General features: G+C 42.2%; 1 protein-coding gene across 1 annotated transcript in view; it reads right to left on the bottom strand.

The window, feature by feature from the left end:
• Nucleotides 1-24,423, bottom strand: part of sorcs1 (sortilin-related VPS10 domain containing receptor 1) — a 318,946-nt gene that overhangs the window by 91,116 nt on the left and 203,407 nt on the right. The window contains exon 4 of the mRNA XM_072462766.1: nucleotides 12,521-12,679. Within this exon, the coding sequence (XP_072318867.1) occupies nucleotides 12,521-12,679 (159 nt within the window). The remainder of the gene's footprint in view (nucleotides 1-12,520; nucleotides 12,680-24,423) is intronic.

Below are 24,423 nucleotides of genomic sequence, written 5' to 3'. Positions count from 1 at the left end.
AAGGATCACGGACGGTTTTCTGAAATTAAATTGAAAATCTGCGCTGCCAGGGTTTGAACGGTCTAAGCAGCAGCACATACGCCTGGCTCTGTGGCCTCAGCTTTGGGGTTTATTACCGGCTCGGACAGTTTGCTGAAGGTCTTTCTTGCTCTTCTCTCCATTTTACATTTTACTATAGCAAATGTTAATTCGAAGTAAACTAAAATGAAAAGTAGGCCTATATCGTTTTGCAATATATTCCGTACTTTTCGGACTTTAAGACGCTTAGTTTGCGTTCATTCTTTACAAATGCCAAACTCATTTACAGGTAGATTCTTACTTTTGTAAACTTAAATTGGGGAATTTATTTGAATGACATCGGGGCAAAGTGTTGCAGTTTCTTATCATATTGAACCCTAACTGTTTTATATATTCTATGTTTTAGTTTATTTATTATGGGTAAAGTATTACAATAGTGATTAATATAGAATCGTAATATCACAATGCATTGTAATCGCAATATAAATTGTATTGGGCAATATGTATCGTGATCGTGTCGTGACAAAAGTGTATCGTCCTGACCCTGAAAAAAAATATCTTTACAAAATAATAGTGCCCGTCATTGGTTTAGTGGTTCGATTCCCGCATTTGACAAATTGCTGAATGTCTCTACCCTCTCTCTCCCCGTCTCACGCAAAAAAATTGAAAAATGACCTAAAACCTTTTGCTTTTCCGCTTCAACAGTTTGGGTTAGTAGCGCAGAAATGAATTTGTGCAGATCAAAACTTGCATGACATGTATGCTTTAAAAAGGGAAGAAAAAAGTAAGAAAGTAAACCCAGGCGCAGTCTTCAGCAGGTAAATTGACCAAAGGAAACAATCAGAGTCTCCATTTAGACCAATTTGTTTGATATGTGAAAATTAATTAAAATAATGGATATGGATGGAGCTGCATTGATTTTTCCCTGCCGCACTGCCATATGGTGCCACTGAGAAAGTGTGACGTCTGCTTCACTGTTGAGATGTATTGCTTGGATTTGTTTCAATTAAAAACTGACTAGATTTCAGGAAACACAGAAAAGACATAAATAATAATGTTTGATGCCCTTCCAGGTACAAGTTTTCTTCTGATAGTTAATGTTAAATGTTATGTTTTTTTCAGGTACAAGTATTGAACCAAAATATAAATAGATCCTTATTTTATTGTGTTAATTTTATTGTGCTAATCTAAAACAGCTTGAAAATTAAAACTGCGGAACTGATAAGCTCCGCCTCTTCATAATTTTGACATTTGTTTGTTTTTAAGTGGCTACGTGAAATTTTAGAACTCACTCAGAGTCTTTCTGTTTCTAAATAATAACCAACTAAATACAGGGATTTGTGCGGGCATAGGGGGTAGGTGAAATCAGATGTTTTTCTCAACACTCAAAATTAGTTAGAGTTAAAGTTAGAGTAAAGCAGTGATGAATAAACACCATTGTAGCAAGGTAAAAAGCTAACCAAAGGTGATTTTGCACAAAGTATCCCTTAAGGTTTAAATCCTTTTGACCTCCCCTTCAAGAGCAGCGTCTGGAGCCCAGTTCTTGGTCTAGATTTGGTCAGGACTAAACATTGCTGGAGAATTTAGCCAATTTTGCACATTTTGATTTGATAGAGGCAAACCAGCGTAACAGAAGTAAGGCCACTGTTATTTATTGAATACGTCATAAGGCGTTGGTACAGCTGGCAGCCCGGTGTAAACACTCTCTCTTCTTTCTCACACTTATTGTGCTTTATCTCCTATATTTTGTAAATATAGTTAGTATATTTTTTCTATTTTACTGTACGATAGGGACACGCGCTGGAATAGTTTTTTATTCAACTGTTTTTGACTTTTTTCGGCTGGATTTGAGCGTTTTTTGTTGCGTTCGTTGTGTTGTTGTGACGTGAGCTAGCTCCGAGCGAGCCCACCAGCCCCCCCCCCCCCCGCGCCCTTCGGCCGCGCTAAAGTACGGCGTGTCGTCGGTACACGTTTATATACACGTTTATATGAAAGAGGAACTTCACGATCGATCGGGACACGCACTGGAATTGCTTTAAATTAACTTGTTTTGACTTTATTCGGCTGGATTGAGTGTTTTCGTCGTGTCGTTGCGATGTGTCTTGGCTCTGAGTCCCCTGGCTCCGGCCCCGCCCCCCGCCCGGCGCCGTACCGCGTTTACACAAAGGAGGAACTCATGAAACTGCGGAGAACAGTCGTCTTACCCGGAGATCGTCACGTTATCCCGGCGGACATCCTAAGGAAAACGCAACGAAGCAGACGGAAATAGCGAGCCTCATGCGGTCCCAGAGGATTTATAGGGACAGCAGCGTCTTGATTTTCACAGAGACCTGGTTAACAGCAGAAATGCCAGACTCTATTGTAGGTTTGGACAATTTTCATCTGCTGCGGCCGGACAGAACGAGAGAATCCGGGAAGAAAAGAGGTGGAGGTCTGGCGGTGTATGTGAACACGAGCTGGTCCAAACCCGAACACTGCACAGTGAAGGAGCAGCTATGTAACAGGGATATTGAACTATTGGCTATTGGCATGAGGCCATACTATCTGCCCCGGGAGTTCTCACATGTGATTTTGATCGCAGTCTATGTGGCCCCGTCTGCCAATGCTGAAGATGCTTGTGAAGCATTGCTCTCCTCCACTTGAAGGCTGCAAACACAGCATCCACAGGCTCTCTTCCTCATCTCTGGTGACTTTAACCACGCTTCTCCCTCTTCTGTTCTACCAACATACACCCAGTATGTTACCTGCCCCACCAGAGAGAATAGAACATTGGACTTGTTTTTTGCCAACACCAAGGAGGCTTATTCTTCTTCCCCCCTCCCTCCCCTGGGTAGCTCTTACCACAACCTTGTACATCTGAGGCCTGTGTATGAACCCATCGTGCGCAGGCAGCCTGTGGTGTCCCGTGAGGTGAGGATGTGGTCTGCTGAGAGCGAGGAGGCTCTGAGGGACTGCTTCAGCACCACTGTCTGGACTGAGCTTTATGACCCACATGGGGAGGACATCAACACCATCACAGAGTGCATCACGGACTACATCAACTTCTGTTTTGAGAACATTGTTCCCTCCCGGACGGTGCGGTGTTTTCCAAACAACAAGCCATGGATTAACCGTGAACTGAAGGCTCTGCTGAAGGAGAAGAAGAGAGCCTTCAGGTCAGGGAACAAGGAGCAGCTGAGGACTGTGCAGAAGGAGCTGAGGAGGAAGATCAGGCAGGCTGAGGCCGGCTACAAGAGGAGGATGGAGGAGCAGCTGCAGCAAAAGAACATTCAGGGAGTGTGGAGGAGCCTGAAAACCATCTTGGGCTTCAAAATCCCCCCTGCCCAAACAGAGGGGGATCTACAGTGGGTGAATGATTTAAATGCTCACTTCTTGAGGTTTGATCGGTCACCCGCCCTTCCCCCTGCACAGCTGCATGCTCCCTCTTCCACAGCTGGACAATGCCCTGCATCTGTTCCTCTTCGCTTATCTGCCCCGGACCATCAGCTCCCCACTTCGCCTGGACTCACCCATCCCCCCAGCACACGGTCCCCCTGCCAACCATTGACTGTCACAGCAGCACAGGTGAGGAGTGAGCTGAAGAGGATTAAAGTGAGGAAGGCAGCAGGACCTGATGGCATCAGCCCCAGGCTCCTTAAGTCCTGCGCAGATGAACTGTGTGGAGTTATGGAGCATGTCTTCAACATGAGCCTGAAGCTGAGGGTGGTACCACAGGTCTGGAAGACCTCCTGTCTGGTACCTGTGCCTAAGACACCGCGCCCCAAAGACCTCAACAGCTTCAGGCCAGTGGCTCTCACGTCCCACCTGATGAAGACACTGGAGCGGCTAGTTCTGGACCACCTCCGCTCCACCGTGAGCTCAGCCATGGACCCGCTGCAGTTTGCATATCGGTCTGGCATCGGAGTGGAGGACACCGTCATCTCCCTGCTGCACCGCTCTCTCTCTCACCTGGAAAAGCCTGGCAGCTCTGTGAGGATTCTGTTCTTCGATCTTTCCAGCGCCTTCAACACCATCCAGCCGCTGCTCCTGAGGGACAAGCTGGAGACGGCTGGTGTGGAGTATGACCTGGCAGAGTGGATCCTGGACTACCTCACAGACCGACCCCAGTTTGTGAGAGCCCGGAACTGTGTGTCTGACGCTCGGACCTGCAGTGTGGGGGCGCCCCAGGGCACTGTCCTCGCGCCCTTTCTCTTCAACCTTTACACTGCAGACTTCAGACATGACACGGACAGCTGTGTCCTGCAGAAGTTCTCTGACGACTCTGTCATCATCGGACTCATCACGGACGACGATGACGCGGAGTACAGAGGACTGGCGCAGGACTTTGTGGACTGGTGTCAGCGGAACCACCTCCTCATCAACGCGGGGAAGACCAAGGAGATGGTGGTGGATTTCCGCAGACGCCACCCCACTGCCCCCTCACCAGTGAACATCCAGGGACGGGACATTGAGAGAGTGGACTTATACAAGTACCTGGGTGTTCATCTGAACCACAAACTGGACTGGACTCATAACAGACGCACTGTACAGGAAGAGCCAGAGTCGGCTCTACCTCCTGGAGAGACTCAGGTCTTTTGGAGTGACAGGGCCACTCCTGGAGACCTTCTACGACTATGTGGTGGCATCGGCCCTCCTGTATGGTGTGGCCTGCTGGAGCAGCAGCATCACAGAGAGGGAGAGGAAGAGGCTGGACAGAGTCATCAAGAAGTCCAGCTCCGTCCTGGGCTGTGCTCTGGACTCGGTGCAGGAGGTGGGGGACAGGAGGGTCCTGGCTAGATTCACATCTATGCTGGACCATGAGTGTCACCCCCTGCAGGACACTCTCTCCGCTCTGGAGAGCAGCTTCAGTGAGAGACTGATCCACCCTCGATGTGTGAAGGAAAGGTTCCGTAGGTCTTTCCTTCCTGCTGCTGTCAGACTTTATAACAAAAACTGTTAGTACTGAACACCCGCAATACTGACCTAACCTAATACTGATGTGCAATTCTGTCATATGTGCAATTACTGTGAAATTCATGTGCAATCTATGTGCTGTCGTGACACATATTCATGTGCAATTACTGTCGGGATCACATGCAATGGTATTTATTTATTTATTTATTTGTCTATGGGAGTTTTTATTTATTTATAGGAGATCTTCTACTGAAAGTGTTTTTCAGACTTCCTATAAGTGATCTGTTCTTCTGTATCTACCTCTGTATCTACCTGCGTTAAACCAATGAAATTTCCCCATGTGGGACAATAAAGGAATATCTTATCTTATCTTATCTTATCTTATTTTATTACTTGGTTTACGGATTTTTTAATGAAATATATTGAACAGGCGAGCGAAATATAAATATAATTTCAATTTCAAAAGATTTTTCTTCCTTGTTTACCCACAACGCACCACAGGAGGAGAGAGGGGGGAGACGCGGCGCGCAGGTGAGTGTAACAGTAGATTTAGCGTGTTTTGCATCGGTAGAACTGACGCTTCTAAGTGTGCAGCCTTAGTCACGGCAAAACGCGCTGGAGAAAATGTGGTAAACGGGTTTAAAATGTGTATTTGAGATATAAAGGAGTTAGCAGACAAGGAAACGGGCGCGCGCTTCTTCTCTTGCTCTCCCGGAACCCCGCGCAGGGACGGAGCCGCTTCGTCCAAGACTCACGCAGGATTTTGACGAAAAATTGCTGCACGCGCTCTTATCTTTTGACTTAATACAGCTATTTATAGTTCATTTAATGCTAATTTGCGTTGTCGGCGGTACTTTATAAAATAAATAATAATTTATTTGTATTGTAGAAATCAACAATCTAAGTGCGGCGGATCCGTAAACCAAGTAATACAATAACTGTGGCCTAACTAACCCTGCAAAGTGAGGCCCGACCCAGCCCGGGACTCGAACACAGGATCCTCTTGTTGTGAGGTGAGACACTGTGACCGCTGTGAGCAAAGTGTCTTTCAACTCCTGTGCCACTGATACAATTGTCCCAGTAGTTACAGCATACACCAATAAGATTATGAACGAACCTCTTTCTGTTTGTGTTTCTCTGCAGACAGTAAATCCACGTTGGTGACAGATACAGGCCACAGAGAAGTCCCATTGTCTCTGAACACACCTGCATCCCACAGCACAAAGCAAAGCCCTGGCTAACAGAGAGGAGCAGTCTACAGCTGGAGTTTAATGAGCTGTGAAACTTTATGCCACAGTTGGGCCCTGGACTCTCATCTATTTGAAGCATGAGCAGCCACGCATGAATGTAAACAGCCATTTATTAACCCATAATCAAATGTGACTTTGTCGGTTTGAAATAATTACTTTTCACATTGTGTGTTCTGCTCATTTATTCTGGAATTAAACATGAATAAAATTAAAAGAACATGTCCAGTCATTCTGCTGATTTTACATATGTTCAGTCGTGTTTAAAGTTGCAACACACACATAAACGTCAATAGTTTAAGGGTTCTGAAAATGTGGTACAAGAGCAATTATCTTGTTCATCAAAATTTCATTTGATTTGACTTTTATAAAACTGTTGCTTTAATTTGGATTACACTACAAGTTTTATCAGTTAGTTCAGCGGAGATGAGGCATGTAAAGTTACCACGCACTGCGGTGTACGCAGTATACGCTGAGTACGCAGTATACGCTGTGTACGCAGTATACGCTGTGTACGCGGTGTACGCAGTCTACGCAGTGTACGCAGTCTACGCGGTGTACGCAGTATACGAGGTGTACGCAGACTACGCGGTGTACGCAGTATACGAGGTGTACGCAGTCTACGCGGTGTACGCTGTGTACGCGGTATACGCTGTGTACGCAGTATACGCTGTGTACGCAGTATACGCTGTGTACGCAGTGTGGCAAAAGTGACAGTATGCGTGTGTACAGTAATGACAAATATAATGCAAAAAGTGTCACTAATATGTATGAGGCAATCAAGTTTTTTAAAAACCTTTTAGTAAATCTGGCAAATATTTTGCACACAATGCAAAACTACACATTTGCATCCCAAAACAACTGGGAAGGCTGGAAGAATCTAACTTTGTGAACAAAGCGTTTGCTGGAGCCCTTGGGCAGTTTGAGATGTCATTCCACTCTAGTTCAAGTGTTGAACGAAAATAGTTTTCACAAATCTTCCAATCACGACTGGTGATATATTGGGGTTAGTATGAAATTTCATGATGAGAATGCTCGTGTACTATGGCTGATTTTCTGAAAGAGTACAAACAGTGATTGTGACACAATGCTAGCGCTAAAGCCTAGAGCTGTTTCATTTCATTCATTCATATTATTTACTTATACAGGAAAAACTGAATGAGAAAAGTTCTCTTTTTCATGGGCCCCTGTTAAGACACAACACAGAATAAACAACAAACAAACAGGACACTTAAACACAAATAAATCAATCAATAAAATTAATCAATACATAAAAACAAATTTACACATACAAAATGAGATAAAACTATATAAAACATGCATTAAAAGGCATAAAATGATTTAATTTAAAACGTCTCTGTGTTTTGGGAGGGAGCAAAGTTGTTAAAAGCCTTTTTTCCTTAAACACTGACAGTGGAAGCTCTTGGAAGCAGAACTCAAAGCTATAACTTTAATAACTTGAGAATAGTAAGTTGTCAGCAGTCACTATGGGCAGACATATCAATGATGTACAGCAGAAAACCCCATTGAAATGTTCCAAACAAACTGCAGGTAAACAAACACCAAACACGAGCTAGTTTAACTGTTGCTAATTGCAGCCATCAATCACAACAGTTTCCCCCTGACAGACAATTAATGCAATTTACCTCATTTGTATCAAAATCTTGAATTACTGGCATAAATTCAGTGACTCAGAATTTTGATCGACATCTTCAAGCAAACGCTATAAATATAGTGGTAAGTAGCAGATTTAAATGTGTGAGATTTTCTGTCAATAACTGGGTGATAGTTTAATAATAATAGAGGAGATTTTCCCTAATGCTTGTAGATCTGAGCAGAGGTTAAGCAGGATACAAATTTTGATGAAGCTCACGGTCTAAACTACTGCAAGCAGTGTAGTTCCTGACAAATGCAGCTGAAGCCAGGACATATCTATTTCGTTTGACATTTTGCTTTTTGTAAATGACTATCTTTGCACAGTGATTCAAACAAATGCACTTTCTCTCTTTTGTCATTTGTTGTTTCATCCACAGGCTCAACATTATATTCAGCCTCTCTTTCTTTCTTTCTTCTTCTTCTTCTGTACTTTCTACTGCGCTACTTTTAGAAGAAAGTACATTTTGAGGGTCATTTTAAGCAGTCCAGGCAAAATGTATACTTAAAATTCACTGGAAAAAAATGGATTCAAAATTGCGTCTGTTGACCAAAGACAGCACAGTTCTTTACCAAAATCTCTACATATTTCGAAATCTGTGTGAAATACTTTTACTCGTGAAGTGCATTTTTAAATGGGGGGATTTTGAATGTTTTGCTACTTGTACTTTTACTTGAGTATGTGTTTGCTCCTGTATCTTTACTTTTACTTGCAAAAGAATAGCAAAGGGATTGTACGTTCCCTATAAAATATTTTTGTAAGTACGCTCTTTAATTTTGTATTTGACAATTTGACTTCAGTCTCTTGCAAATCAAACAATTGAAATTCACCTCCATTTGAAGAGGAAGTATTTACTTTTTTTCTTTTTTTTTTTAAACACAAATACATTTGAATACATTGTAAAAAAAAGACTACATTCTGTGCATACTTTTAGAGGTGAGTGGTATTGCATTTAGTTATTTGGTTAAATTGTAATACCAGAGTCGTAATAGTTATTCACACTATTATTCACATAGTTATTCACTATTATAGTATATTCAACAACCGTTTTGTATAATCTTAAGTACTGCATTTGCACACTTTTACACCACTACATTTTGACAGAATAAATGGAATAAGCAACAATTTTAATAGTTGCAGAGTTCGCAAGACACAAGAATGATCACCAACACTTTGCTTTTCGGATAGGATTGTGTGAAAAATTGAGTTAGGATTCATAATTACAACACCACTCGACCACCGGGCAGCGCGCTTTTATAGTATTTTCAAGGCCAATTAGCAAGTAGTTTGTCGAGTACTTGTATTGTGTTGGGGCGAGGACAAATCTTGAATGGTTTATGTCTAATTGTCCTGCTGTAGAGGTAGAGTCTATCTCCAAATGTGGGTTTCTTATTCAAAAGTCCAGGCGAGGGAAGTGAGTGGGCCGATGCCTGTGGAGGAGTCGTTCAATCCCACACACTAAAGTTAACCCAGGACAAACTGCTTTATGCAAGTACCTCATTGAGTTCTATTAGAATTACATTTGAGCCAGCACCACTGAAGTCGCTCTGACAAGTGGAATATTTTTGCAGTTAAAAGCAGGCCAGGGTTAAAGCGCTACAGAGAAGAGGTGAATATATCAAGTGGACAACTCAAACTAAAGCCAATTTCACAGTTTGAGAAGATCAAAATGTAAAAAAACATTAAAGTGAAATAAACTGCAACGGCAACTTAAAAAAAGACAAAAAAAAACGGATATGGATATGTTATTAATGCTATATACACTGCACTTAAATGTCATGTGTTGAAGTCAAAGAACTTCAAATAAAAAAAAGATTCACAAGTTGAAAAATGTGCAGAATAATATCCAATGTATTTATTTGTTTGATACTACGGGGAAAACTATGTATTTTTTTTTTTTTTTTTTTAGCTCATTTTGATTTAAATGGGACTTTGTAAATTCCAAGGCTGTTTTCCCAAAATGCATTTCTCTAAAGACCAGACTTTTACCCTTTATCATGAGGGTCTTCTTTTCCCAAAACCGCCTCTTTGTGAAGCTGAGCGCTCTGTAGTTTTGGCCTCTGATGTCTGATTTACTCTGATTTACTCTGATAATAAGTAGGAACAAGCTCTACAGAGGAATATCACTTATTTTCTTCTTTTAAATATGACTGAGTAAAGCCGGTGTCTGGAGGTTGTCTGATTGACACTAGTTTGAGCATTTGTTGGGTTTTGAAAATTTGTCTTTGAAATCTGTCGCGTTAATTTCACTATAATTTTGCTTTAGGGACTTGTTATGAAGTTAAACAAGTCCAGGCAGAATTAGAATAAGTTTTATTTGACCTAAACTCCCCAAACTTTACAATCAATCATACGTGATATGCTTCTATGAAAACATGATGTATGTTGTTTAAAAATGTACGCTTTTTCTTACATTTAACATTTTCAAAGTTTCAAATTGCTAAATATACATTCAAGATGTTTTTGCTCGTCACCTACAGTGTTTCATGGATTATTTTCAACATCCCAAACCCTATAATAAAATGTTATTTAGAGGGAAAGCAAAAGCACATTTTTCTCTGAATCAAAGCTGGATTACTTACTGGATTACTAGTTTATTCTTCTAAACAAGTACATTTAGTTTGTTCCCCTTTGATTGTATCGTAAAACCAGAAGCTTGACAATGTCTAATATCTATTATTAAAACATCCTGTCAATCTCAAACCCCCCAAAAAAGACGTGTGTTGCTATACAACGTTTTTAAACTGCTGTCAAGTTTCCACGGGATTTCACGTGACGTTACCAAGCAGTCCACATTTTCATACCCCTTTTATGTTTAGATAAATAAAATAAAAGCTATATTCATCTCACCAGGGGAAGAACCCATATTTTTTGAAGGAACAGCTGCAAGATAGCGGCAAGATTACATTAAAACTCTGAACAACAGATTAATTTGTGCGACGCAATATGCCGTGTCAAACTATCGGCTGTGCTGTTATATTCTGCTACTTCCTTCCAAATTGAATGCCGAAGTCTTAAACACGTTTGTAGCTGATGTCGAAATGAAGGTTTGAGCCTGAGCCGTACCCGCTTCGGAACTCGATGCGGCGGTCAAACTCGCGCCTCAAGGGGGTGCCGACGGTTCACTGGCCCCGTGTAATCCATATCCTCAGCCTTTTCTTCCACTCACACCTTTTCCACGCCGTGTTTTTTCTTATTTATAGGACCAAAAGCGCATTTAGTACGCCGACTACATGCTGCCAATCAATGTGTTTACCTGTTTGCGCACACTGACTTCCACCTCGACTCCAGGCAGCTCAGCGCTTTCATATGTGAAAGTAATACATCTATTTTCCTTCACTGTTGAGATGCTATTGCCGGTTTTAGCGCAGAAATGGAAAGATAGATTGGAGATTCGACTGGAGTTGCTGCAATTTCCGTACTTTGTTTCGTGTCAGTGTTTTTGCGAATCCCCGGATGATAATAATAATGATTCAGTTGCAGAATTTGTGGGGTTTCTATATTTGAAGTGCTTTTCTGTTTTGTGGATGATGGAGAAACTTTCACCACAGACAGTGAGTAAGATTAGGGAAAAGTGCACGTGTTTGGTGTTTTTAGCGCCTGTGAATACGACTAAACTTTTCTCCTTAAAGATGTTGTTGTTTTGCCTGGAATATCCACGGAGACACGTTCCAGGTCTGATTTTCAGGGATTTCTGAGCAATTAAACAACAGTAATTACATTTTAGATACATTTAAAGGGCCCGTACCTGATTGAACAATGTGTCAGGAACATATTTAACCATTAGCCTCGCCCACTTTGTCCTTTCCGTGACTTGATAATGCGCCATGATTGTCAGGAAGTTGTTTTCCCATTAGAGAAACATGTTCTTGATCGGATAAAAAGAGGTGACCTTGTCAGAAGCTGTCATATTTTACTTATTGATGTTTGATATTCATACGGTAAAGACCATTTATCTGGACTAGAATAAATACAGGTACAGTCGCCAGTCGTAGTAGTAGTAGTAGTAGTAGTAGCAGTAGTTGTAGTAGTACTAAAGCTTGATAGTAGTAGTACTAGTAGTATAAAGTCCTGACAAGGATGTACATAGCACCAGAATCACGACCGAAAGGGTTTGGGCTGAAGTACAAATCACTTAAAATGCCAACACTTTAAAGCTACAAATTACATGCATTCCAAGAAAAGCAGTTCATCAGCAGCCAACGTTTGCAGTTCCACAACATATTGTAAAGCTCAAACAAGAAAACAAAACTTAACACATGCATCGTTCTAGAGCTCTTTATTTTTCCGAACATAGTGTTTTGTACCTACTTTTGAAAGCTTCTTATAGGAACGTTTTAATATATTATCCAGGTCGTTCCACATTCTAACCCTTCTGACATTTTCCATGGAAACAAGAAGGTGACGTACCACCACTCAGAAAAGTTATATTTCCTTGTTTTACTGTGTCATTCTCTTAATATTTGAGTAGTTGTGTGTCTAACCTCCAGATCCGCTGCGTTACATAACCCGGCTCAGCTCTGCACCTGCTCTGAACTCCGCTTCAGCCTGATGCAGTTCTCACTCTCATCACTCTGAGGCATTGCACCAGCTCACTGTTGTTGCTTATCTGGTCTTGCACTCGTTTCTTTTGAGGCGTTTGAAAGAGTAAAAACCAGCCAAGACCCCGACTAAACCTGGCCCACACTGAGAAGGGCTGCTCACTGACCTTCTGATCGTGGCTGTAGGCCAGGATCCAGTCCTCCTGCTCCGGGTGGAAGAGCAGGCTCAGGATGTAGAAGTTCAGACGGTATTTCTGGTACGTGGCGCCTTCGTCCGAGCTGATCAGCAAACTGCTCTCCATCTCAGGGTCAGTCAGCAGCATGATCTGAAAACAAGACACAGGAAAGGTCAAACGATGGTGACTGTTGCAATAAGACGTTAGGGATTTCACTGCAAAACTATGTAACGTACTTGTAGAAGGAAGGAGTTATTTAAATGAGTCAAACCAGTTCCTCGCTCCTACAAATGCTTGATTTTTCTGGCCACTGGCACAACTTCAGCACAGCTTTTTCAGATGAGAAAGTGAACGCACAGCCAATCAGCTCTCACCCCATCATACTCACGCACACGGCTCTTTCGTACAAGATCGCGATTATGGATGGTCTCATAACATGGGATGATATTTGGCTTGCTATTGTGCTATTGCTGTTAAAAATAGTAATTCATTTATCTGGGATTGGTTGCATGGTTATGTAGACACTATATTTTTCGTCAAATTTGTCAGTTTTTAATCTTCCAGCAATGACAGATGGACACACACAGGACTGGTGCTGCGAAGAACACATTCAGTTGGGCAAGAAAGCTTTTAAAGGCATAATGAACATGCTTTTTATGCTCAAACTTAACTTATAATTAGTTTGATCCACCTGTAACTCAAACAGATCTTGACAAGTTGAGGAAGAGGAGTGAGAGGGAGGAACTACACTGCTTGCAGTAGTTTAGACCGAGAGCTTCATCAAAATTACAATCTAGAACTTCATTAAAATGAAATCATAAAATGTCTCCACATTCACTGTAATCGTATATATCGTCCATGTTAAATAAATACCAGCACGAAGGTCCACAGTTTGATTTCCTAACCACACAGAGCTTTGTGAATGTTATTGTTTCTGCTAAGGTTTCTCCAGTTCATCCTAAAATATGTCCAACATGGTTTATTCTGGCAATTGTGCATTTCAGTGGAGCTTTCCAGGTTAGATAAAGGTTAAATCAGTAATTAAAAGATCCTGGATGGACCTTTTTTTACACTATCCAGTGCTTAAGAACCTTGTCATACCTGATGCCAGTTAGAAAGAGTGTGTGTGTCCAATCGGTATTGTTCCTCAGCTCATTCTGGTGGTGCTCACTGAAGCCTCAAAAGCACTAATTTCCCATGAGTATTGTCTTTTCTTAGGCATCCAGCAACATCCAAAACTTCAGGAGACGAGAAAGAGGAAGAAAAAGTCACCGAGGAATTACCAGATCTACGAATATTCACCTAATTGAAAGAATAATTTTGACATCTGTGTGGACAATTTGGGAATCGTACAGTGAGAGAGACCACCTTGGTCAGAAAAAGCAACAAAAAATTTTATTTAGTAGAGTAGATTTTAAAGTGAAGTCAAGACAGGTTGTGACGAGACATTTAAAGGGGCTGTACCAGATTTGTGACCATGTAGTTGAGCTAAAAATCTGTATTTCCACAGTAATGTAAAAGCAGTTCTGTTTTTTTGCATTGCGTGTTATTATCCTGGAACCAGGAAGTGCTAGTTATTGTTAGCATTACCGCGAAAACTCCGCTTTTGTTGTGAAAAGTGCTATATAGGGTGATAAACCAAACATATTTTTGAGGTAATACTTCGAATCTGTTCAACAAATGCCATGTTTTTCATTTTTCATATCGTGGTCTCAGTTTATTGAGTGTCTGCGTGATGTCACGCAGGCACTATATGTTAATGTATTTCACATATTTTCCATTTAGCCTGTTTCAACTCCTTAACGCTTCAACCGATTTCAACAAGTTATACCTCATTATGATCGCTTTTTTCATTTGAATTTTGTGACGGAGCCAGTCGAGCGAGAGAGAGAGAGAGAGAGAGAGAGAGAGGGGGGGGGGGAGGGAGAGAGAGAGGGAGAGAGAGAGAGGGGGAGAGGTAGACTATTACTATTGGCTATTGGCTATTGGCATGAGGCCATATTATCTGCCCCGGGAGTTCTCACATGTGATTTTGATCGCAGTCTATGTGGCCCCGTCTGCCAATGCTGAAAATGCTTGTGAAGCACTGCTCTCCTGCACTTGTAGGCTGCAAACACAGCATCCACAGGCTCTCTTCCTCATCTCTGGTGACTTTAACCACGCTTCTCCCTCTTCTGTTCTACCAAGATACACCCAGTATGTTACCTGCCCCACCAGAGAACATTGGACTTGTTTTTTGCCAACACCAAGGAGGCTTATTCTTCTTCCCCCCTCCCTCCCCTGGGCAGCTCGGACCACAACCTTGTACATCTGAGGCCTGTGTATGAACCCATCGTGCGCAGGCAGCCTGTGGTGTCCCTTTATGACCCACATGGGGAGGACATCAACACCATCACAGAGTGCATCACGGACTACATCAACTTCTGTTTTGAGAACATTGTTCCCTCCCGGACGGTGCGGTGTTTTCCAAACAACAAGCCATGGATTAACCGTGAACTGAAGGCTCTGCTGAAGGAGAAGAAGAGAGCCTTCAGGTCAGGGAACAAGGAGGAGCTGAGGACTGTGCAGAAGGAGCTGAGGAGGAAGATCAGGCAGACTGAGGCCGGCTACAAGAGGAGGATGGAGGAGCAGCTGCAGCAAAAGAACATTCAGGGAGTGTGGAGGAGCCTGAAGACCATCTCGGGCTTCAAAATCCCCCCTGCCCAGACAGAGGGGGATCTACAGTGGGTGAATGATTTAAATGCTCACTTCTTGAGGTTTGATCGGTCACCCGCCCCTCCCCCTGCACAGCTGCATGCTCCCTCTTCCACAGCTGGACAATGCCCTGCATCTGTTCCTCTTCGCTTATCTGCCCCGGACCATCAGCTCCCCACTTCGCCTGGACTCACCCATCCCCCCAGCACACGGTCCCCCTGCCAACCACTGACTGTCACAGCAGCACAGGTGAGGAGTGAGCTGAAGAGGATTAAAGTGAGGAAGGCAGCAGGACCTGATGGCATCAGCCCCAGGCTCCTTAAGTCCTGCGCAGATGAACTGTGTGGAGTTATGGAGCATGTCTTCAACATGAGCCTGAAGCTGAGGGTGGTACCACAGATCTGGAAGACCTCCTGTCTGGTACCTGTGCCTAAGACACCGCGCCCCAAAGACCTCAACAGCTTCAGGCCAGTGGCTCTCACGTCCCACCTGATGAAGACACTGGAGCGGCTAGTCCTGGACCACCTCCGCTCCACCGTGAGCTCAGCCATGGACCTGCTGCAGTTTGCATATCGGCCTGGCATCGGAGTGGAGGACGCCGTCATCTCCCTGCTGCACCGCTCTCTCTCTCACCTGGAAAAGCCTGGCAGCTCTGTGAGGATTCTGTTCTTCGATCTTTCCAGCGCCTTCAACACCATCCAGCCGCTGCTCCTGAGGGACAAGCTGGAGACGGCTGGTGTGGAGTATGACCTGGCAGAGTGGATCCTGGACTACCTCACAGACCGACCCCAGTTTGTGAGAGCCCGGAACTGTGTGTCTGACACTCGGACCTGCAGTGTGGGGGCGCCCCAGGGCACTGTCCTCGCGCCCTTTCTCTTCACCCTTTACACTGCAGACTTCAGACATGACACGGACAGCTGTGTCCTGCAGAAGTTCTCTGACGACTCTGCCATCATCGCACTCATCACGGACGACGATGACGCGGAGTACAGAGGACTGGCGCAGGACTTTGTGGACTGGTGTCAGCGGAACCACCTCCTCATCAACGCGGGGAAGACCAAGGAGATGGTGGTGGATTTCCGCAGACGCCACCCCACTGCCCCCTCACCAGTGAACATCCAGGGACGGGACATTGAGAGAGTGGACTCATACAAGTACCTGGGTGTTCATCTGAACCACAAACTGGACTGGACTCATAACACAGACGCACTGTACAGGAAGAGCCAGAGTCGGCTCTACCTCCTGAGGAGACTCAGGTCTTTTGGAGTGACAGGGCCACTCCTGAAGACCTTCTACGACTCTGTGGTGGCATCAGCCCCCCTGTACGGTGTGGCCTGCTGGAGCAGCAGCATCACAGAGAGGGAGAGGAGGAAGCTGGACAGAGTCATCAAGAAGTCCAGCTCCGTCCTGGGCTGTGCTCTGGACTCGGTGCAGGAGGTGGGGGACAGGAGGGTCCTGGCTAGATTCACATCTATGCTGGACCATGAGTGTCACCCCCTGCAGGACACTCTCTCCGCTCTGGAGAGCAGCTTCAGTGAGAGACTGATCCACCCTCGATGTGTGAAGGAAAGGTTCCGTAGGTCTTTCCTTCCTGCTCCTGTCAGACTTTATAACAAAAACTGTTAGTACTGAACACTCGCAATACTGACCTAACCTAATACTGATGTGCAATTCTGTCATATGTGCAATTGCTGTTGGAATTCATGTGCAATTGCTGTTGGAATTCATGTGCAATTCATGTGCAATTCATGTGCAATTACTGTGAAATTCATGTGCAATCTATGTGCTGTCGTGACACATATTCATGTGCAATTACTGTCGGGATCACATGCAATGGTATTTATGTATTTATTTATTTATTTGTCCATGGGAGTTTTTATTTATTTATAGGAGATCTTCTACTGAAAGTGTTTTTCAGACTTCCTATAAGTGATCTGTTCTTCTGTATCTACCTCTGTATCTACCTGCGTTGCACCAATGAAATTTCAATAAAGGAATATCTTATCTTATCTTAGACTTTATTCTTTCGGCTTTATTCAGGGAGGGAGGGAGTGAGAGAGAGAGAGCGAGAGAGAGAGAGAGAGAGGTAGACTTTATTCTTTAGGCTTTATTCTTTAGTAGTTTGGGATCTCTGTCAACAACAGGTAAGATTATCTTGTGTTTTATATACATCGATGCAATACATATACTCTAATGATATAATTGTATACTGAACGTGATTATGTAAAATAATCACGTTTATTTGTGGTTATAAATAAAGAGACTTTATTCTTCGCCTTAATGCTTCAACCGATTTCAGCATGTTAGACCTCATTACGATCGCTTTCACAGTAGTACTTGTGCTATTACTTTTGACATTTGAAAAACTTGTACTTTTTGCAGAATTTTCAAAAGTATTAGTACTTTTTCCCCATTTAAATGAATTTGGGCATTATGAGTGCAGAATTCTTTAGACTTTATTCTTTAGGCTTTATTCTTTAGAATTTTGTGACGGAGCCAGTCGAGCGAGAGAGAGAGAGAGCGAGAGAGCGAGAGAGAGAGAGAGGGTGGGAGAGGGAGAGAGGGGGAGAGGGAGTGAGTGAGAGGGGGAGAGGGAGAGACGCAGACACTCCAGCAATGGCTTCAACCATTTTTCTAGTTACAGTAGATACTGCGTCCGTCATTCTAAAGGCAAACTTACTACTTTGTGTGGTACAGGTCTTTGTTATTTTTAACCAACCACACAATACACCTATGTTCATATCTGTCTGCAAAATAGTGTCTCATTAGCACAAAAGTGTGACAAATCTCCCAAAAGTTCTTGGTTTTAACAAGGAAATCTATTAGTATGCACATTTGTATATCATCGTCACCGCCTCGAGTCCGGCCAGAATTCTTATCATTGGATGAACTATACAAAATGCCTCAGCTCCTCCAGCTGTGCAGCCGTTCTCCGTGTAACGCTCACTAATTGGAGCAGTGGTTTGGGGCGTGCATGTGGCTTTCCCTGCGTGGCCCGCACGTCTTTGGCACCGCGGCAGTGTGTGATTGATGAACTGGTTTTGGGAGGGTTTTTTCCAACTGTGCCATGTTTACCAACCCACAGCTAACAAATGACAGGGTCGCTCGCCCGAGGGAGCAGAGGCAGGTGAGTCAGGGGCCACGCTGGGAGAGGAATACAGCGCAGTGGTGTGTGTTCTTATTTACAACACTGGACACGCCGAGGTGGTCACAGTGAAGGCTCGGTGAGCGCTGCAGAGAGCGGACTCACGAGGCAGAGGTCTGACTGTGGTCGCTTTGAGAAGAAGATGCTCTGTGTGGTTCTGATGGGACAAAATATCATGATACTAGAGGATATAATGGAATTTTCACTGCAAAATATAAATTCAGTCTTTTGTTTAAGTCCAAATAAATCAAATACCCTAAATAAATGGTCTTTTGGAAAATAAAAGTTCAGAGCTCTGCATTTGTTTTTCATCAACAGCATTTATTTATTCATTTTATTGAATTAAATATAGAAAAAACATACTGTGTTTGTTCAGAACACACATTTCCTCAATAGATAAATGACCTACATGTGAGAGTTGATAGAGATACAAACACACATCTCAAGAAACCAAGTACAGTGTGTAACTTTTCAGATTGAGGATTTATCACAGTTCCAGGTTCCAGGTCTGATCTGTGGAGAAATAAAACCCCTCAAAATAATAATCTGTGTTCTTTGAGTTAAATGCCCTGTTCTGAACAAAGCTATTACATCTCTATGGAGACAAGTAGATGCACCTTGATCAGTCCAAAAAATTATAATTATGGATTCACATGACAAATTTTGCAATAACCTATTATTAGCAATTGCCTCTCATAGTAAAAAAAAAACATATAACTTTACTTTATCGCGTTTTGCTTCACGCAGATATTCACTTTTCTTGTGATTGTGTGCTTTGTAGACAAAACTGAATGGTGTTTTGTTTGTGTTTCTGAATTCCTCTCCTTTGTCTCAAATAAAAGAGCAAACTTGTAAAGGACAAGTGCCAAAGCAAAGAGGAGATTACTGCAGTGTAATGTATGCAGCTGTGTGGAGATACAGGCTTTAGTTTGTTTGTATTCGGATGCGGTCGCTGCACGCGACATTTCCTGCATGACAAACAGGCCAAAAATAAAACTTTAGCATGTAGCTGTTTACGCTGCTTGCATTCATCCCCCTTCCACATGCTGCGCTAATGCAGGAGCACATGAATAATAATTCTGGATTATTATCATCTGATGAGCACATAAACAAAAGTGTTGTCATGTTGACTTTAGTGTCTATTATACTTCTCTCATACAAGAAACAATACCTTATTTTTGTTGTCATTGAAGCCATAAAACATTCAAATCCTCATTTAAATCCCCAGCGTTTGTTTTGTCATATAAGTCCTAGTGTTAAACGTTTAAGCAGCAGTATTTGAAAAGGGTCCATTGAAATGTTTAGACTTAATATTTAGGGGAGATTGGCGTTGGTTGTTTATCATCAGATAATCTCCCAAAAGCCATTTATACCTTGGCTTGAACAATATAACACTCTTTATTTTATCTTATCGTGAGAAAAAGTGATAATCAAATAAATTTGCCATTTTCACAATGTGTGTGGTTGTTGTTGATGGCGTTTTCAGTCAAAACATGCTTTTTGGGGGAGATTTTTTTTTTTCCATTTTATCGCAAAAGGCAAAAAATAATAAAAATAACTGCCTTGTGATATACAACAATGAAATAAGTTTTTGATGGGATGAAGTGAAGGGTTTTGACACTGCTCCTCAGTCCAGTTCCTCCACGTACACATACAATAAGATAAGATATTCCTTTATTGTCCCACATGGGGAAATTTACCTACTTATTCTCAAAACTGTTCATGCAGAGCAACACCAAACTATCTAATACTAATAGATTTAGGGATTAACTTAAATACACAGTCTGGTCAGAAAACAGAACGAAACAGATTTAAATGTATTGCCTTATTACAGTGTTGGTTTGTGCTTGTTGTTTCCTATTGTTCCCATTGTTGCTATGTGCTGTTTTTACCATTGTTGCTATGTGCTGTTTTTACCATTGTTGCTATGTGCTGTTTTTACCATTGCTGGTCATTTTGTCCTCACCATTGCTTGTATGAATTTTCAATTTTCTAACTTACTTACTTACTTACTTATAATAATGATATGTGATTATCTGATACAGTCCTGTTTGAGACTGAAATGTAATATTATGTGGTTGTCTCTTGATGTAAGTTTTAATCTAAGACAAGGGTGGGATTCAATAAGACCCCTTGAATAAGAAACCCAAATCTATAATTTTTTATTTGTTTTGGTGTCATGTACATATGTGACTGACCGTGGCTAATCCAGTTACATGTCTACCCGGAGATATTTTGAGTTATTCACAGATTCTGAAAGTGTGAATTCAAAGCTTTCCAATGATGTCTCACTCATGTAGATCTGATAATATTTGAGTAAGTTGTGGTCATTTGAATGTATACAACTCTCAAACCCATTCACTGAGAAAACGGCTTCCAAAGTTTCTCACCTGAGTGAGCCCAGAGTCACAGGGGCTCATTTGCATCTCATTGAGATAAGCCCTCCCCCCTGTCACACTGACACCACCTTCCCCCTACAGCTGTCACTGAAGACTCAAGAGGAGTGTTGTTATTGATGGTAACTGGACTTGAATCAGAATTAGAAGTTACTATATTAAAATGGAAATACTTGGATTACAAGTATAGAATCAAAGAATCAGAATGAGAATAGGGTTCATTGCATTTGTCGATAAACATAATTCACAGGTGATTCAGTGCACCATTGTGATTCAACACAAACAACAAAAGATAAGATAAGATAGCCTTTAATGTTACAACGCAGTAGATACAGGGGGAAAGGACAGTAACTTATAGGAAGTTTAAAAAACACTCTTAATAGAAGAACTCTTATAAACAGATGCCAGGGCCAGGTATACGAACTGCAACGGGTCCATGGCTTTGAATATATGAGATATGAGATAATAGATATGATATGTACACCACCAGAGTCCAATTACATCAGAGATCATATCCTCATCCTCTTCTTCGTCTGTGCACTCTTCTGTGCTGTGACTCTCGGCTCTTGGCATCAAAGCTGTAAACAAAAAACAGGACATTTAAGAAATGGCTAACTATTTCACATAAAACACTCATTAACTATTTATTTTTTTTAAACACAATGTGAGAGTTTCAATATAAATACCTGAAGTGCTGATAACTCTTGATCTTTGGAAGCCGTCTGAAGAAGGGACTCAGATGCTTCTGCCAGTCCAAGTTCTTGACAAACACTTTGCTATCCGCCGTTCCAACAAGCTGTGGGATATTGAGGTGAGACGCTGGCGGTGAGGGTCCAAAGACAGCACATTAGATTCTGTTGCAGAGATCTGTGCGTGGCCTGCAACTTCTGATGTGTGGGAGAAGCTGTTTCCACAGTGATCTGAAGCTTGATATTCAAACAGCTCTGAAGACTGTGCTCTGCAGACGGTCTGGAGTAATGAGAGGAAAACACAGAGCACGCAGAGCACGCAGCTGTAGCCATGCGGATCACAGCTGATTGGTGGAAAATGTAAACAATACGTTGGCTAGAAAAAGGTGACGCCCCCCAGGAGAGCAGGAAAAAGACCCGAAAACTCCACATTTTTTAACAGCTTAATGTATACGTTTAAGACAACCAATAGTGTTATCTGAAGCACACAGGGGCTTATTCATAACTTCAACTAGCACATTCTGCAAAAAAATGAAAATCACAAATTTGGGGGAAAAAAAGTAAAATGCTGTTTTTCTCAGTTTCACTGAGGCCGACATGTTCCGACAATTGCGGCGGCGGGGCACATATTTGTACTTCTTTTTATGTACTGACTTGCTCAAAATAACTAAATAAATAAGAAAACAATTGAATAAATAATGCTGAGAGTCTTTTATGAGTGATGAGACAAGCACCCACGCGTCCTCACTCTTCTCCCCCTCCTTCTCTCTTTAGTGCAGTTGGCGCGAGGTTGAAGTGATGTTTGCACATTGGTAAAAGATTAGGGATGTTTATGAGTTTTATACCTGTCTGCTCCAAGGATAAACGGCTGATATAAACCTGGGCAGGTTTCACATCAAGTCCATTCGAGGGAAAGAGTTATGGAGAGCAGATGCAAGAAAACTAGCCTCTCGACTGAGACTTATCTCCCCTTGGTTTCTCTACCAGCTGCACTTCTCTCCCTCAAAGGACAAAACTTCAGTGATGGTTCTCTTAGCTGATTAAAAAAGCATTATCCGACTAATATATTGCTGCTTATGCATTCACATCACACACCAGTTAAAAACTGGGCTGTGATCGTCCAAGCCAAAGTTAGTGGCAGAATGAAGGACGTAAACTGATAACGCAGCAGAGCACACGGACCGACCCGCTCTGTGGACACAGGTCGACCCGCTCTGTGGACACGGGTCGACCCGCACGCTGTCCAGCAGCAAGGACAGGGGAAGTGACTGTCAGAGCGCTCGTCAGTGAACCGGGCTATGATTTTTGTCGGCTCGTTCATGCACTTCTAAAGGCTTGAAGCCTATTTAAAGACTCCATGAGACAAACAGCCTCGACAAAAAGGTTGAGCGAGCCAAAACATGGCTTTGAACATTCTCAAAAATGTACCTGCATCTGAATTTGAAATGTTTTAATTACCTCGTAACTGTGGGACTGTTAAGTGATTATGTCATCAATATTTCCGGCTCCAATAATGGCCAGATTTAAACCATCTCCGGGACTTTGTGAAATGACATTTTAAAAAGTTTTCCAGTACAAAACTATATTTTGGCTTTCCTTTATTGCTTTTCATATTTTATTTACAATCTAAAAAACTCAATGATAAATTCTGTCTAAAAATAAATACCGTATTTTTCGAACTACAAGTCGCACTTTTTTTCATAGGTGATATTATTAGTTATTTTTACACTGGCAACCGCATGTCACATGAAGATTATTTTTACACTGACAAGAGCATAAGGGCGCTCTAGGCGGATCGGCACTTCCTCTACCTCTGGAGTTTGTGGAGTTGTTTAGAAGTGACACCGAGGAAGAAGAATTTAATGGATTTAGTGATTTGGGGTAAAACTGATGCTTTGCTAAACTTGTTAGCATGTTCTTTATGCTATAGTTTTCAGAATAACTGTGAATATGTTACGTTAACATACCAGACACTTACGGAAGTTCGTTGTCTGTGCGTCATGTAGCTGAAGGTGTTACGTTAGCATACGTACACCTATTCACCATGTTATTTAATTTATTATTATTTTAAATTACATTTCAAGATTAAAATTAAAATGTCTGTTCTTCATCTTGGATTTGATCAAAAAAATGTCCCCAAAAAATGTGACTTGCATAATGTTTTTCTTCTCTATTATTCATTTCTTCCTATAAGTTATTTGTTCTGTTCTTCTGTATCTATCTCTGTATCTACCTGCGTTGCATCAATGAAATTTCCCCATGTGGGACAATAAAGGATCTTATTTTTTGCTGGTGCGATTTATAGTCCAGAAAATATGGTAGATACTGATTGTCCTTATGAGTGGTTATTGAGAGGATATTTTGTGATGTAAATCCTTAATATTTGGCTTTCTGTTTCATCTTGAAGAGGTTCTACATATTTACTACTATTATTTATGTTGCTAACATAAATAATAGTAGTACAGGAAGCAGTGCTATATACCACTTCCTGTTCAGCACCACATTCTGCCTGTCTCAAAGTGCCTTTTCAAACCTTTTCACCATTATTCCTTCAAATCCATGCCATGCTCCCACCTAATACAAAAAACTAAATAAAAAACAGCAAAAAGGTACACCTGCATGGTTTTTGAGATGATGTTTATCAAAGATTGAGGGAAGGACAGATATTATTCAACGTGAAACAGTTTCTTTCAGTCGATGATGTCACTACAGCCTTCAACGTGACGCCACACACAAGTATCCGCTCGTAAAAGTTGCACTGGCGGCCGTACTTTCTTGTTGCTGTAGCATTTAACTCTGCGTCGCGCGCGCGTGTGTGTGTGTGTGTGTGTGTGCAAATCTGTGCATGGAGGGAGTCTGTAAATTAGGAGGGCAAAGGGGCTGCAAATGACAAAGGTTAATGACGCGTACAAGCCAGCGGCAGGACACCGGCGATATGTGTAAGGAATACTCTAGCTAATTCAGCGCTGC

Source organism: Eucyclogobius newberryi, unplaced genomic scaffold, assembly GCF_026437365.1.
Source record: "Eucyclogobius newberryi isolate DKJ021-1_F unplaced genomic scaffold, fEucNew1.0.hap1 SCAF_4, whole genome shotgun sequence".
Classification (NCBI taxonomy): domain Eukaryota; kingdom Metazoa; phylum Chordata; class Actinopteri; order Gobiiformes; family Gobiidae; genus Eucyclogobius; species Eucyclogobius newberryi.
Note: the sequence above shows the minus strand (reverse complement) of the source record. Positions and strands in the feature narration are given on the sequence as shown.